This window comes from Onychomys torridus, chromosome 18, assembly GCF_903995425.1.
Source record: "Onychomys torridus chromosome 18, mOncTor1.1, whole genome shotgun sequence".
NCBI classification, from domain to species: Eukaryota; Metazoa; Chordata; class Mammalia; order Rodentia; family Cricetidae; genus Onychomys; species Onychomys torridus.
Genome location: NC_050460.1, coordinates 45,424,569 through 45,440,981, shown reverse-complemented (window position 1 = coordinate 45,440,981; position 16,413 = coordinate 45,424,569). Strand labels below are relative to the sequence as shown.

The window sequence follows — 16,413 nt, the reverse complement described above, 5'->3', positions numbered from 1 at the left end:
TCCTAATTAGGAGGTGGGGGAAGACTTATTTTATTCCACAGCTTACAGTCCTTCATGAAGGAAAGCTGGGACAGGAGCTTGAGGTAGGAACCTGGAGCAGAACCTTAACAGAGCTCCTCTTGTAAAATAAGCAGCTTTCACATTCATGTGTGCTACAGCAGTCTTCACAGTCATACAAGGCACTAGGCAAAGGACAGTCTACAAAACTGTCCCCATACATTACTACACGCGCTTCAAATATCCTCATAAATAAATAAATAAAGTTAGAGACCATTTTTGAAAGCATCCCCAAATCAAATTAGCACTGTATAGTATTTACCTGCATCTGTAAGACTGCATCTGTTTGTAATAGAGTAGTTTTTGCTTGGGCATCAAATACAAATGGATATGTACAAATTGTCACAGGGATATCTGCCAACTGGAAAGAAAAAAAATTAACTTATTAGTTCAAGCTGGTTGTAGTGTGTGGGCGCTGCCAATTTTGGTAAAGATGATCATCATACTCTTTGTTCATTCACTGGTATGGTTAGAAATTATTAAAAAGATCATACTTTCTCTCTCTCTCTCTCTGAGGTAGGGTTTCTCTGTGTAGCCCTGGCAGTCCAGGAATTCACTCTGTAGACTATGCTGGCCTCGAACTCAGAGATCCACCTGCCTCTTCCTCCCAAGTGCTGGGATTGAAGGTGTATGTCACCATGCTCAGCCTAAAATTTTTGTATGAGTATGTATGAAGGTATGCTGATATCATTCATGGCATGCTTGTGAAGGTCAGACGTGAATTTTTTCCATCAGGTGGGTCCCATGGACCGATCCCAGGCTGTCATGCTTGGCAGTAGGTGCCTTTATTTGCTGAACCAATTGCTGAAACTTTACAGAAATCACATTTTAAAATCTTTATTTTGTGCTTGTTTGTGCATGCATGGCATAATGTGTGTCTGGAGGTCAGAGGACAACCTGCAATAGTTAGTTCTCTCCTCTCACTATGTGGATCCAATGGCAGGTATCTTCACCCACTGAACCCATCTCCATGTTCCTGAGCCTTCATTTCTATACATCACTATGGATCGCTGTTAAGCTCAGTGGTTCTCAATTTTCCTAATGCTGTGACCATTTAATACAGTTCCTCTTGTTGTGGTAACCCCAACCATAAAATTATTTTCATTGCTACTTTGTAACTGTAATTTCAATAGCCTTGGAATTGTAACCTAAATACCTGATAATTCCAATAGGTGACCACCATGAGATGGCCATTCAACCCCCAAAGGGATCATGACCTACAGGTTGAAAATTGCTGGTTTAGCACCTACAGGGGAGTCTATGTGCTTGTACTATTTCAAATCCTAATCATGTTTTCTCCTCCCCTTCCCCAACACACACTCTTATGCTGGGGATTGTGCATGGAGCCTTGCGCACTGAGCCTTGCGCACTGAGCCGTCCCTGATACCAGTCCTATCTTTTCATAATTATGTGACACTCGTCTGAAGAAGTAAACAATAGTTTATTATAATTTAAGCTAACTAACGCTTCATTAGTTTGGGAAAACCACACCAAATAATACCTAAAGCAAAGCAAAACGTAACACATAACATAAAAGAAGTAACACAATACCCTCAGTTCTTAAAAGAGAGCTTAGGGCCATGCATTATTAAGGTAAAGCACTAGAACTAGTGCCTTAATGTACATAGTAAGGTAACACACAGGGTAAGAACAATTTAAAACAATAGGTAACTTCACTTCTCTAATACTTGACTCTATTAAGTAAGCATTTATAAAATTTTAGAATAAAATTGTATTCTAGAGAACATACCACATATTATACTGGAAGATAAGGAGAGTAAATCTTGTTAGGAGGTATCATACAGGTGTAATGTTAAGTAACATGACTTTTGTTGTTGTTGTTGTTGTTTTTTCCTAAGATAGAGTCTCACTGAACTCATACTATGCAGACCAGGCGAGCCTCAAACTCAGATAATCTGCCTGCCTCTGCATCTCAAGAGCTGGGATGAAAGAAGCAAGCCATCATGCCCAGCAACAGCTTTTAATTTGGAAAACTTTTCTGAAATAATAATATACAGAATAACTTCTATAGACAGGCTTTCTGTGTGCAATCGCCCTGGAACTTGATTTGTAGATCAGGTTGGCCTCAAACTCACAGAGATCTGCCTGCCTCTGCCTCTGCTTGGATTAAAGGCATGTGCCACTGCTGCCCGGCTTAGTTTTCTATGCACATTAAAATACAAACATCACACAAAAGACCAATTTGACTCTTTACAAAGGAAAAAACAGAACATGCTTCATAAAAAAGAGACTTTATTGCACCCAACTTACCTCAGTTAATCCATGGCTGACATCCTAAGACAGCAATGCAGAATGAGGAAAGAGCAATGTTAGTGTTCTAGTTCTAGTCAACAAGTAATTTATATAGTTACAGCCGAATATTGATCTAGTGAGGTAGGAAGGAAATCAACAAAAAAGTTCACCATCCCACAAGCACCTTTCCATTCCGGTGTCGGTAAATGTAAGATTTCTGGGCACTCTCTCCTGAAACTAGTGAGTCTGAACACAATGAGATTGGATTTCAGCAACTAAGTCCCCACGTGCAGAATTTACGTACACTAGTAAACTAATTCTTAGCCTAATACTTCTTTATGGCTGTTTCTTTACCTGGAAAAGGGATGAAATATTTCTCAGACTTGTCTGATCTCAATGAAGTAAAAATGCTTAGTACATTAAAATATTACATGGAAGCAATATGAGAGATAAGCTGCCATAAATTGTTATGGGATAGACAACCAGAAAGGTATAAGGTATTTTATGGTGGTTGGCTTTTTCCCCTTACAATTTCTTTCTGAAACAGGGCTTCACTGTATAGCTCTGGCTGGAGGGGAACTTCCTATATAAGACAGGATAGCCTCAAACTCAAGAGAGTGGCATGCCTCCGTCTCCTGTATTAAAGTTAAGTATCATCATGCTCAGTCTGTGTCCTTACATTGTTTTGTTTATTGTTATCAATGTGTAAGAGAGAAGGCAGGTGTGCCCATGGGGGTTAAGAGACCGCCTCTACAAGCTGGCTCTCTTCCCAGCACTGTGGGTTCTTACGTTTGCATGGTAAGTGCTTTACCTAACTCTGAGCCATCTTACCAGCTCTCTTAGTGTTTTTGAAAACAACATTAACTTAAAATAAAAAACACAACACAAAGATACAGGTTGCTAAATTGCAAAAACACAGTATTTATGAAGGAAAAATAATGGAAGTTTACTTAAGAGGATAGAAAGAAATGTATACCTTTTTCCTTCCAAATCCAGGAATTAAACCCAGGGTTTTGCTTGAACAGTGAGCTACACCCACAGCCCACATCTGTGCAAACTTTTTTTAGGAGGGGTCTCATTTATCTCATGCTGGCCTCGAACTCTTCTCTTCCTACCTCCTGGGATTGTAGCTATGTGCTACCATGTTGTTTGGTTCGGTATTGGGTACCGAACCCAGGGCTTCCAACCGATGAGACAAGCACTCTACCAACTGAATACATGCTTTCTTACTGAGTACTTCCACACATGCTCAGGGTTTACACATCTAAGTACTGAAATCTCCCAAACTATGCTACCACATCTGCACCTGGTGACTACTGTAACGAAGAATTGACTTTACCCAAACAGAAGGCATTTGTCCTGGGCTATCATGGGTCTTTGGAATGACAGGGATCTTTAGCTGCTGACAATGTAAATAATACGACTTATGATGCAGACTTCAGCCATCTGATAGTTAGTTCTGCCTTTAGGACATTCAGACCTGGAGCTGGAGAGATGGCCCAGTAGTTAAGGGCACTTAACTGCTCTGAACTCTCTTACAGAGGACTGGGGGTCAGTTTCCAGCATCCACATGGAGCCTCAACTGTCTGTAACTTAGATCCTGGGGCTCTGATGGCCCCCTAATCTGACCTCTATAGGCAGGCACGCACACACACACACACACATGCACACACATGCACACACTCGCGCGCACGCGCACACACAACACAGTACGCACATACATGCAGGCAAAATACTCATATACGCAAAATTTTAAAAAGTTAGCCACATTGTGAGAACTGGTGGACACCCAATAAAAACACTGGGCACAAGTCAGCCCCATTGCTTAGCAATCTTCTGAGCACTATCAAATAGTAATGCCAGTAACCATTTATGACTTTTCATGAGGAAGGAACAGGAGCTACTGATACTGCTCTTAGAGTCTTCCTGATGTGTCTTAACCTGATCAATTTTAATTTGTTTTCTTAGTCTGTAATAAACTGCACTTGGCTGTGTAGTAGTTCTTTGAGTTCTCTGAAAACTTACAACAAAAGATAAAACCAGAGAATGGAATGGGACATACCCCCTCCCAATTTGGGAAATAGTTATAAGAAATAAGGACAGTCACATGTGTTTTTTCTCCGATTTTGTAGGAGGCTAAATTCTAACATGCTTTGATAAGTGAGAAGAACTCCCTACCTGGGGAAGTTAAATATCAGTGTGTCCTCCCAATGCTGGTCTATCCTGATGTTACACCTGCCCATCTATCATACTAATGAGCATGCCAGGTTGCTAGATCAATCACTATCCATAAATTCCCTAGGACAAATTTAGACACACAGTACAATACTGTATGAACAAAATTTATATCTTACAAATATACAACATCAAAGGAAAAAAAAAACCACAAATCCCACCCCCACCCTCAAAAAGTCACTTAACTTAAATCTCTATGTACTTTAAACATGAGCAATCCAACATGGACCTCTCTTTTCTTTTGAAGTAGAACTAGGAAAGTGAACTTCTGATCATTTTCTGCCTCCAATTCCTGAGTGCTGGCATTATAAGTATGTCCCACCATACACAGATCATAACTTTTAAAGTTTTACTTTTAATGCATTTGTGTGTGTATGGTGGTGGGGGGGTTGTGCATGCCCCAGCATATATGTGAAGATCAGAGGATAACTTGTAGGAGTCAGTTTCTTCCACCACATGGGTTCCAAAGAGTCCAATCAGGTCATCAGACTTGGTGGCAAGTCCTTTTACCAGCTGAGCCATCTCACTGGCACATGTCATAACTTTTCAGAAAAAAAAAAAAAAAAGGAAAAGGAAAAGAAGGAGAGCCGGGCGGTGGTGGGGCACGCCTTTAATCCCAGCATTCAGGAGGCAGAGGCAAGGCCAGCCTGGTCTACAAAGCGAGATTCCAGGAAAGGTGCAAAGCTATACAGAGAAACCTTGTCTCGAAAAACAAAAACAAAACAAAACAAAAAAAAACAAAAAAAAAAGGGGGGGGGGGGAGATGGTGCAGCAAGTAAGAGCTCTTCCAGAGAACTAGATTCAATTATAAGCAGCCACCTGGTAGCTCACAACGCTAGTTCCTGAGGACCCAAACACCACCTTCTGATCTCAGTAGGTACCAGGCACAAGTGGAGCCCAGATATACATGAAAAGCAAAACACCCATACATATAATAAAAATATTTTTTAAATTGCATTTTATTATTTTTAAACTGTGTGGGAGTGTCTGAGTATGGGCACAGAAAAGGACATTGGATTCTCTGGAGCTGGAGTTATAGGTGGCTGGGACCTGAACTCAAGTCCTCTGGAAGAGCAGCCAGTGCTCTAACTTGCTAACCCATCTCTCCAGCCCCTCATCATAACTCTTGATGGGTAACTGTATGTAAGCTGCAATGATGACACAGGCCTCTAATCCCAACACTGGGAAGCTGACTGCATAACATTTTTCCAAGGTTGAATCAGGCCTGGAGACAGCAAGAACTTGTTTTCAAAAAACTACTCCCTTACCCTATAAACAAAACTGGCATTCATGTTTGTGATATATAAATACATGTATTTTTACATATACATAATCGTATTTCCACACGAATATACACATCATCACAAAATGGCACGAATGTTTTTAGGATACTCTCTTTTGCTTGTTTTGTTTTGTTTTTTGAGACAGGGTTTCTCCTAGCTGTCCTGGAACCTGCTTTGTAGACCAGGATGGCCTCGAACTCAGAGATCCACCTGCCTCTGCCTCCCAAATGCTGGGATTAAAAGCATGTGCTGCCACCACCCAGCTAGGATGCCACCACCCAGCTAGGATAGTCTTTAAAACTTTACTAATACTGTGTGAAGATGACACCCAACTCAGTATTAAGACTAGCAAGGAAACTTGGATTTTATTTTTTTCTAAACTTCAGAGAGAAGTCTTTAAAAGTTCTGTGTGAATGCAAAAGTGAGATGAACTCTTTAAAACAAAGGAAGAACTAGATACGGTGGCTGGCACAGCCTTTAATCCCAGAACTCTGGAGGCAGAGGTTGGTGATCTCTGTGAGTTCAAGGCCAGTTTGGTCTACATGGCAGGTTCTAGGCCAAGCAGGGCTGTCTCAAAGAAAAAAAACAAACAAACAACAACAACAACAACAAAAAAAAGCGCCAGCTTCCTGCAATATCACAATATCACATTCATTTAAAAATGGAGAGGTAACCACCCTCCTGAATGCTCAAGGGAAGTTCCTTGTCTGTGTATCCTGCATATTGGGCATTAACAGCTTAGATGCAAGATTGTAAAACATCAGAAGCAAACTTCTGCCCTCCGGGGTTCTCCCATTGTGCTGTAAGCCTGTATTTAAGACCTCCTTCCTCCTTCAATAAACGGCATTTGGCATTCAAAAAAAGAAGGAAAGAAAGAAATTGAAGACAGTGATGTTCTAAAACAGGAAGTGGTGATGGTGTCATGGGCCTATGAGGATGCTGGACTAAAGTCTATCAAATTGTGCAAACAGGAAAATTGTATACTATGTGAATTATCTGTCAATAAAGATATTATAAAAAAATAAAAACCAAAAAAGTGAGAGGTAAGAACTATATTATAGATCAGAAAGAATGAGAAACAAAACAAACAAAAAACCCTAAAAAATTATAGTCCTCTATGACCTCATTCTTCTCAGAAAACAATGAACAACAAAATAGCTCCTTAAAGAGATTGAGTTTGATATCATCATGGTTTTGTACTAAGATTCGTTTGGATGACAAGACTATCAAATTTCACGCAAATATTAAAAGACAAGAAGAGAGAACTTATTAAGATGGTTTTATTTTTCCATCAGGCTGGCCCAGAACTCACTGTCTCAGCCAGTGGAATACTGAGATGACAGGTATATGCCACCGTGTTTGGTTCTCATGGGACTAAGTATCTGGTTACTAAAGACCTTCAGTCACATGCAAAAAAGTTCATCCATATGTGGACAATATCAACAATCTGAAATAAAATTAAAACACAGACTCAGTGGTCCCAGGGCTCTCTCCTGCTCCTGAAGCAAACATCTCACAGATTGCTAAAAGACCTGATATATCTATTATTCTGAACATTAGTGAAGAGGTAGGTAACCTTATAGAAAATAAGAAGAGCACAAAGTCCAAGCCACACCTGCATTTTCTCTAGAAAACTACAATCTTTACTGCTGGTTTGGTGTTGGGAGAATATCTGCATATATGTAAAAGAATGCACCACTTGGAATAAAAGCTATGAAAATGCTTGTTTGGCACGTAAGTTCCATCTCCCAGTGCAGAGACGTACCACTCCATAGGCTTGCTGTTGGACCCAGTTGATATAGTCATTCCTTATGTCTATCAATTCTTGTACTTCATGTATATAAAATTTGTCATACTGTATAAGTTGTCCTGATTTCTCATTTACCTAAAAAAGAAAACAGAAAGAAGTCTAATTAACCTTAAATTTAGAAAATACTTAAAGCAGAGAGTAAACAGCTCTTAAACTAAAAAAAGGCTTTGGAGACTTCTTTGCTAGTTTTCTACAATTACTGAGTGCCTACTATATAAGTAAAATCCTTATCAAGTGCTATGGGAGACAAAAAAAATCTTTATAGGATGTGGTATCTACCTATATTCAGTACCCCAAATCTAGAAATAAATATCTTTACAACCACAACACACTATAAAATGTAGAAATCAAAAACTATGGACTTCAAGTTGGCAAACAGGACCTGAACTGTAATAGCTAATGCCTGATAAATGTTATGCTATTTAATATCTGATTTAATAAGCCTTTTAATTATTCTTCTACTTTCAGTTTGTTTATATGACCGTACACCACACCTGTGGGAACCTTTGAAGGCCAGAAGGAGTGGTCAGATCCCCTGGAGCTGGAGTAAAATGCAATGGAGAGCAACCTGACATGGGTGCTGGGAACTGAACTCGGGTCCTTGAAAAGAGCAGTAAGTGTGCTTAGACAGTGTACACAAAAAAGCTAGTCCCTAGTGAAGAGCACCACCATAACCAATACTGGGACAGGGACATGTCTTCTGCGGATGTAATCAACAACTGAGTACACACCTTTTGTCAAGCAAACTAACCCAAATCTAATCAAGCCTTAGAATCTAAATTCTGGTTTGCAAACAATACAAAGGACAGACAAGCACCATATTAAGGATACAATCACAAAAGCCCACTGTGGAACTTTCACAACACTCACCACAGTGCTTCAAAAAGACAAGGAATAGAAGTTAAGGAGGGATAAGGGGGAAGGGGTCCTAAAGTGAAAAAATGGGGAGAGGCCTTATACTAGGTCCTGTAAGATGGTTTGGGGATGGGGTGGGAGCCTGCTGCTATGCCAGATAACCTGATTTGGGTTTCTGGAACTTATGTGGTAGAAGCAGAGAACCAATTCTTGGAATTTGTCTTCTAATCATTCCACAGTAGCTGGGCAACACAGACACACACACACAGAGACACAGAGACACAGACACACACACACAGACACAGAGACACAGACACACACACAGAGACACAGAGACACAGACACACACACACAGACAGAGACACAGACACACACAGACAGACAGAGACACAGACACACACAAAGACACAGACACACAAAAACAGAGACACAGACACACACACAAAGACAGAGACACAGGCACACACACACACACACACACAAAGACACAGACACGCACACAGACACACACAAAGACAGAGACACACAGACAGACACAAAGACACAGAGACACACACACACAGACACACACACACACATTTTTTAAAGAGACCAGAGGAGTTCTAGTGGAAGGTACAGAAGAAGCTTACAAAGTCATCCTCCTGGAGGTAACAATGACAAATTCTTGACTATAGATAATATGTTTTCTTTCCCTGATAACAGAATTAAACTAAAAGTCAGTCAGAGAGGTACAAACACAATCTTCTAATGTCTCCTATAAGAGAATTATCATAACTAATAATTTGCCAAAATTATGCAGTAAAAGTTCAACAGTTAAAATTTTCAGCTTAGGGGCCGGAGAGATGGCTCAGAGGTTAAGAGCACTGACTGTTCTTCCAGAGGTCCTGAGTTCAATTCCCAGCACCCACATGGTGGCTCACAACCATCTGTAATGAGATCTGGTGCCCTCTTCTGTATACATAATAAATAAAATAAATCTTTAAAAAAATTTTTTTCCAGCTTAATTTCTCTACCAAGAAAGCTTTGAAAATGAAACATTTAAACTGTATACAATGAAAAATATGAAATATTGAGGACTATTTTAAAAAATTTACTTTATTACTTTATGTGTATGAGTATTTTGCCTACATGTATGTATGTCTGGACCATGCGCATGCCTGTTGCCTGTGGACATCCAGAAGAGGGTATTGGATTTCCTGGAACTGAGTCACAAATGGTTGTGAGCCACTATGTGGGTGCTGGAAACTGAGCCAGGTTCTCAACAACACAGTGCTTTTAACTATTAAGCCAGCTCTCTAGCTGCCTAAGGGTATTTTTAAAAGGATGTATAAGACCCATGAAAACTACAAAACATTAGAGAACAAAGAGACCCAGATAAATCAAGAGGAAGACTGATCACAGACTTGTGATCAAAGGACAATGACAAGACTTGACAAAGATGTAAACAACAAAAATCTAACTGGATTCTGTTTTAAAAGAAACAGTGATCTAAAGACTACCCTGCTGTAACTGAGGCAACTGAAATATGCCTGGACACTGTAGGATTATAATGGATTTCCTTAAGAAAATAACGATATTGCTGTTCTGTAGACAATGACTTGTTATCTCGGAACTGGAATATAAAAAGTGATATATGCATAGGGTGACAGAGATGGCTCAGTGGTTAAGGTCATTTGCTGCTCCTGCAGAGGGACCTGGGTTCTGCTCCCAGCACCCACATGGAGTCTAACAATAACAACCATCTGTAACTCCAGCTCCAGGAGATCTAAATGCCCTCTTCTGGCCTCTAAGGGCATCATGCATGCAGAGAGCACACCCATATACATAAAATAAAAATTAAAGAGAGTGATATGTAGTGTAGTCACAAATGTTTCATTGAAACATACACATACTAACCGATAAAGAACAAACAGTATAGGTTAACAACCAATAAATCTAAGATGGGGAATATAGGTGTTCATTACATTTGTCTTACAATGTCTCAGATGAAAATAGTTAAAATAAAAATGAAAGAGGGATGAGGCCAAGCATATAGCACAGTGACAGAGGCCTGCTTAGCATGCAGGAGAGTCAGTAACATACTTACTACATTACAGACACACATACACACTCATAGTGGCAGTGGCCTGCTTAGCATACAGGAGTTTCAGTAAGGTACTTATTACATTACAGACACACACACACACACTCATAAGGAAGACAAAATTCAAAAGTGTGAAGATTAAAAAAAAATAGGCTGGGTGGCAGTGGTGCACACCTTTACTCCTAGCAGTTCCAGGCCAGCCTGGTCTACACGAGAAGCCGTCTCAAAATAAATAAATGAATGAATGAATGAATGAATGAATGAATGAATGAATGAATAAGCAGACCAAAAACAACAACACAAAGTCTGAGAAAGGAGAGACTAGACTTGTAGGCAAAGGAGCATGAGTTATTAAATAAAGGAGACAAAATTCATATATCCTGGCTCTAACAGCTGGTCCAACAAGAAAGACACATGAAATGAAACTGGACAAAGGCTCAGGGGAAGCTGGGTTAACTGCCTGGGAAGGCAGCCTAAGTGGAGACTGCCCACTCTGAGATTAGAATGAATGCTCACCACTGTTTGAGAAAGTCTGGACTGTTTTATTAAGGAACTGACTGATGAGGAAATAACTTGGAGCCAACGAGTTATAAAATCAGTGAAATTTTGAAAATCATTCTGTTGGCTCAGTAAGGTAAAGAAGATTGAGAGGCCAGTGGTAGGACAACGAAGTAGAGTATTGATGAGATTCAAATTTCCCAAGAAGACGACACGCAGTGACTGTGGCAGCTAAACGGACAAAGTTAATGTTTCCTCAAATCCTTCACATCTGGTGAACAACAACACAGGTCAGTAGTAACACCTGTAAGTCAGAAGACATCCTTGGCATGGCAGGGAGTGGGAGCTGGGGAGGATGAGAAGGTCTTTGTAAATTCAAACGTAAGGAGAAGGGGCCAGGTACAAAGGGTGTGATTACAGTACTCAGGAGGTAGAGGCAGGAGGACCAGATGTGTCTTAAGTCTCTAGTGAGGGGAAGCCAATAGGGGCTAATTAAGACTACGTCAAAACAACAACAACAACAACAACAACAACAACACAAAACCCAAGAGCAATGGAAAGACTGCGATATAATTTCTTAAGCAGAGCATGGTACCTTTAATCCCAGCACTCAGTAGACAGAGGTAGGTAGATCTCTAGGAGTTCCAGGTCAACCAGGGTACATGAGACCCAGTCTCAAAACAAAGTAAAACATCCCAACAAATAACCCTGTTCTTTGAGAGGCCCAGATGGCTCATCCAGTGAGGGCTCTTGCCTCCAAGCCTGCCTGGTGAGAGTTTGGCCCTTGGGATCGACAAGAGGAGGAAAGAACTGACTCCTGCAAGCCGTCCTCAGATCTTTACATATGTGCTGCAGTTCATGTACGCAAACTAAAGAAATGGGACAGATATCATGTAACTGGTATGGCATGGTGGCACCGGCTTTCTAGCCCCAACAAGAAGAATGTGCACGAGTTCAACCCTGGTCTGTCCTGGGCCAGCCAGGGCTGCAGTAGGACCATGTCACAAAACAAAAGCCAATCAATCAATGAAATAAACAGCTATTCCTAATAAACTTGAACTTCTAAGAAGGCAAAAGAGGGAAGAAATCATCAAAGGTATAAAACTGGACAATTCTGGTATTTTAATATCAATTTAATAAAACATCAAGCACAAACCTCCAGAAAGAAAAAAAATGAACAGATGAGAAATAAATGTGCAAAGATAAGCACACAGTTCAGATTGCAATGAGACTTTAACACAAACCATCTCTATCTGCTGCACCTTTAGAGGATGAGCAGTAATGAACAGACAGCTACTGTTAGCTTTTAGTAATGTTAATTTTCACGGATTCCAAACTTTTGCTTTGAAGGGAAATTAGAACAAACATTGCCTATCACTTCTACAAGGAACAAGATCAGGAAAAAAAAATTTTTTTTTCCTCAATCGTTTTCTGTTTGTTTGGTTTTTCGAGACAGGGTTTCTCTGTGTTGTTTTGGTGCCTGTCCTGGATCTTGCTCTAGACCAGGCTGGCCTCGAACTCACAGAGATCCACTTGCCTCTGCCTCCTGAGTGCTGAGATTATGCCACCACTGTCATCTTCAGAAATTTATTATTATTATTATTTTTTTTTTATTTTTTTTTTGGTTTTTCGAGACAGGGATTCTCTGTGTAGCTTTGCGCCTTTCCTGGAACTCACTCTGTAGACCAGGCTGGCCTCGAACTCACAGAGATCCGCCTGCCTCTGCCACCGCTGCCCGGCTCATCTTTAGACTTTGTACTACTTGTGTACATTATTCCATTCACTATCTTTACAAAACAGTACTGATTTTATTTTCAAAGTTATATTTTTAATCCCTTTATTTTACTAACTGAAAAAACATCTGGAACTCTCCTGCTTTTTTTGGAGTGAGGCGGAGGGAGACAGTGCCTGACTACTGGTTTCCTTGAAACTAGCTATGCAGACCAGGCTGACCTCAAACTCTAGAGATCTGCCCGTTTCTGCTTCTGGAAGGCTGGGACTGAAGGTATACAATACCATGCCTCGCCATTTTTCCAATGTTCTCATTTGAGCTGTTAATACAGAAGACTTACTTATTAATGGAGGTGCAAAGTGTGAAATACTGCCTAGTCTTTTAACAGAAGCTGTGTGTCCTGCCCTACAGTCTTTAATAGTAATATCATTAGCTGCACTCTTTACTAAAAAACACACACGATACCACACCTGCGCACACACACACACACACACACACACACACACACACACACACACACACCAGCTTTTCCTCAAATACTCATATTTGTAATTATAAATACAAACTACAAAAACAGTAAGATCTGTGCACATAACATAACCCAGGATGGCCTTCAACTCATAATCTTCTTGCCTCAACATCCCAAGTACAGCTATGCTACTGGCCAGGCTCATATAATATTTCCTCCTTTTTGCTTTTGGTTTGTTTGAGACAGAGTCTCTAGCTATGTAGCCCAGGCTGGCTTTGAACTCACAGAGATTCACCAGCCTCTGCCTCCAATGCTGGGATTAAAGGTGTGTACACCACACCCAGCTAACATCATACTTTAATATTTTTCAGTCTAAATTTAGTGACTCTTGTTGAAATTAATTCAGATCTGATTATTCTTTAAAATAAGCATTTCTGTAGAATGTAAATACTCTTAAAACATCAAAAAATAAATCATAGTTTCCTCCTTCTCCCCAAACAGTGTTTGCAGTGTGAATATTTTGTAAATATTAAGATGCATCAGTTCTGGGGAGATGGTTCAGCAAGTAAAAGTGCTCACTGCTCTTTCAGAGGACACAAGTTTGGTTCCCAGACCCATCTGACTGCTCACAATAGCTGTAACTCAAGGTCCAGGAATGCCAATGCCCCCTTCTGGACCGCACGGGCACTGCACTAAAGTGCACACAGTCACACATCCTTTTTTTAAGGTATGCACATATATCAAGAGAAGTTACACGCCAAAATAATAAAAATTTAAAATCAGTGAAATGTTGACTTGGGGGGAATTATGACTAGTACTTAATTCAAATATAATGATTTGCTAACTAAAAAGAAAAATAGGTACTGTAACATTTAAAATGAACTGAGCTGGAGAGACGGCTCCAGCAGTTAGGAGCATTTGTTGCTCTTGCAGAAGAGCAGGGTGGGGTTCCCAGCACCCCACATGGTGGCCACAGTCCTCTGTAGTTCCAATTCCAAGGGATTCAATACATCTTCTGACCACTGACTGTAGACACTGAGCACATATGTGGAACACACACACACACACACACACATACACACACACACACACACGCAGGTAATACTTATATACATAAAACAATAAAACAAATCTATAAAAAGTGTAAATAAAGAAATTGGTTACTGAAGATTAATCCAAGGGTTGTGTATGTTTTGGTTTTGAGACAGAATCTCTCTACACAGCCTTGGCTGTTCTAGAACTCACTAAGTGACCACGCTGGCCTCAGACTTAAGAGACTGACCTGCCTTTGCCTCCCAAGGGCTGAAATTAAAAGGTGTGCTCTCCATAACTGGCTCAAAATTATCCAAAAGACGTGCATACAAATTTACAGACAAAATATACACACATACACCTACCTTTCTGTATAGTGTGCATACTTACAGGCTATCTTACAAAGCTACCTTTTCTTTAAGAAGTCTTTAATCCAGCTGGGTGTGGTGGCTCATGTCTTTAATCCCAGCACTTGGGAGGTAGAGACAGGCAGATCTCTGAGTTCGAGGCCAGCCTGGTCTACAAAGCAAGTTTCAGAACAGCCAGGGCTGTTACATAAAGAAACTCTCTCGAAAACCCCCCAAAAAAGTCTTTAATTCTTCATTTAGTACATTTTTCCTTATCTAGCACTTATGCTATATCATAAATATTCATTTATTTGTACATAGATAACTTTCTAGATTGTCAGATCCAAGGTGGAAATTACATGATTTCTTATCACTAAATCCCTAACATCTAGTATAACAAGCATACAGTAGGCACTCAATAAATATTTGCAAAGGAAAAACGGAAATCACATGTAAGTTAAAAAGAAATCCGTATATAACTTTTACTAAAAATGTTCAAAATAAAATCTAAATTCTGTCCACAATGCTTTTATTTTACACTATAATTTAGTATTCTGGTTAAGGAGTGACTATGCTGAATAAATGTATCTTCTATCCACTTAGTTTGAGGGTTCCGTGCCCCCACCCCAAATATTTGAAAACCGGTATTATATATAGCAACTAAGGTAGACACACCAAGTAAGCCTTTTCTTTTGGCACACTAGTATTGCTACCATGTACTGTGTAAGAACTCAAAACCCACCCAAAGACTACCCAATAAAGTTCTTGATCTCATTACAGCTCCATCCCTGACAGCAGGTACCAAAGGTATTTTCCTCAGGATGCCATTTAGAGCACTGGAGATCTCTTCGTTACAAAGTTTCCAAAGGACATGACATACGGGAGAACAAGCACATCCTGAAACGGACAGTGAACAGAAACAACGTTTTCTCCCTCCCAGTCCTGCTCCTAGGTTAGGCTGAAGAGCAGACTGAGGAAACTTCCCCAACTCTCAGTCACTGAGCAGAGAAGGAATAAATAACAGCTATAAGACACAGTGTCTTTATGTTTTTAAATTTATATGTGTATCGGTATGCTTTCAAGTATGTAACAACTTCAACTGAGAACTAGGCTTCTGTCTAACTCAATATAAATCTAAGGTAGTGGTAGTGTTTTCTTCCCATCCAAACAGTGTGATACTCAAGTCTCTGCCTTCAGAGCACACAACAATTTAAAAATTATGCACCTTAGGGTCAGCAAGACAGCTTAGCAGGTAATGGCACTTGCCACCAAGCCTGACACCCAGTGTTCAACACCTGGGGCCAACATGGTAGAGAGAACTGACTCCTACAAGTTGTCCTTTGATTTCCTCATGTACACCAGTGTACATGCTTGCTGGCACACATTCAACACAAACATACTAAAATAAATACTTAAGTTACATAATTTAAATAATACATTAACCTTAAACTATCAGGGCTGATAAATTATTGGTAATTGTTCATTTGCATATGATAAAGAGAAAGACTTTGTTCAAAATCACACTGATAGGAAATAGCACAAAAGAGATCAAAATGTGTTCTATTGATTTCCAGTCCAGGAATAGTGCTGATGTGAACAAAAAGGCATAGCTCACTGATAAGAGTAAGGCCTAGGCATGACGAAAGAAGCCCTGAGCTCAATCCACATACACAGACATACATAAAACACACACAAAGCAGCCTAAACACAAGATCGTATACATAACATACTCTCTAGAGTTTGAATCATGATTTCTAGA

General features: G+C 40.0%; 1 protein-coding gene across 6 annotated transcripts in view; it reads right to left on the bottom strand.

The window, feature by feature from the left end:
* Herc4 (HECT and RLD domain containing E3 ubiquitin protein ligase 4) overlaps positions 1–16,413 on the bottom strand; it is a 75,944-nt gene that overhangs the window by 11,868 nt on the left and 47,663 nt on the right. For 3 of the 6 annotated variants that reach the window (XM_036168315.1, XM_036168314.1, XM_036168317.1), the window contains 3 exons: positions 7,594–7,713; positions 2,329–2,352; positions 320–418 (listed from right to left, as the gene is read on the bottom strand). In XM_036168315.1, coding sequence (XP_036024208.1) covers positions 320–418; positions 2,329–2,352; positions 7,594–7,713 — 243 coding nt within the window. Of the gene's footprint in view, positions 1–319; positions 419–2,328; positions 2,353–7,593; positions 7,714–16,413 lie in introns of those variants that run through there. The other 3 variants (XM_036168316.1, XM_036168318.1, XR_004943109.1) reach the window with 3 other exon arrangements.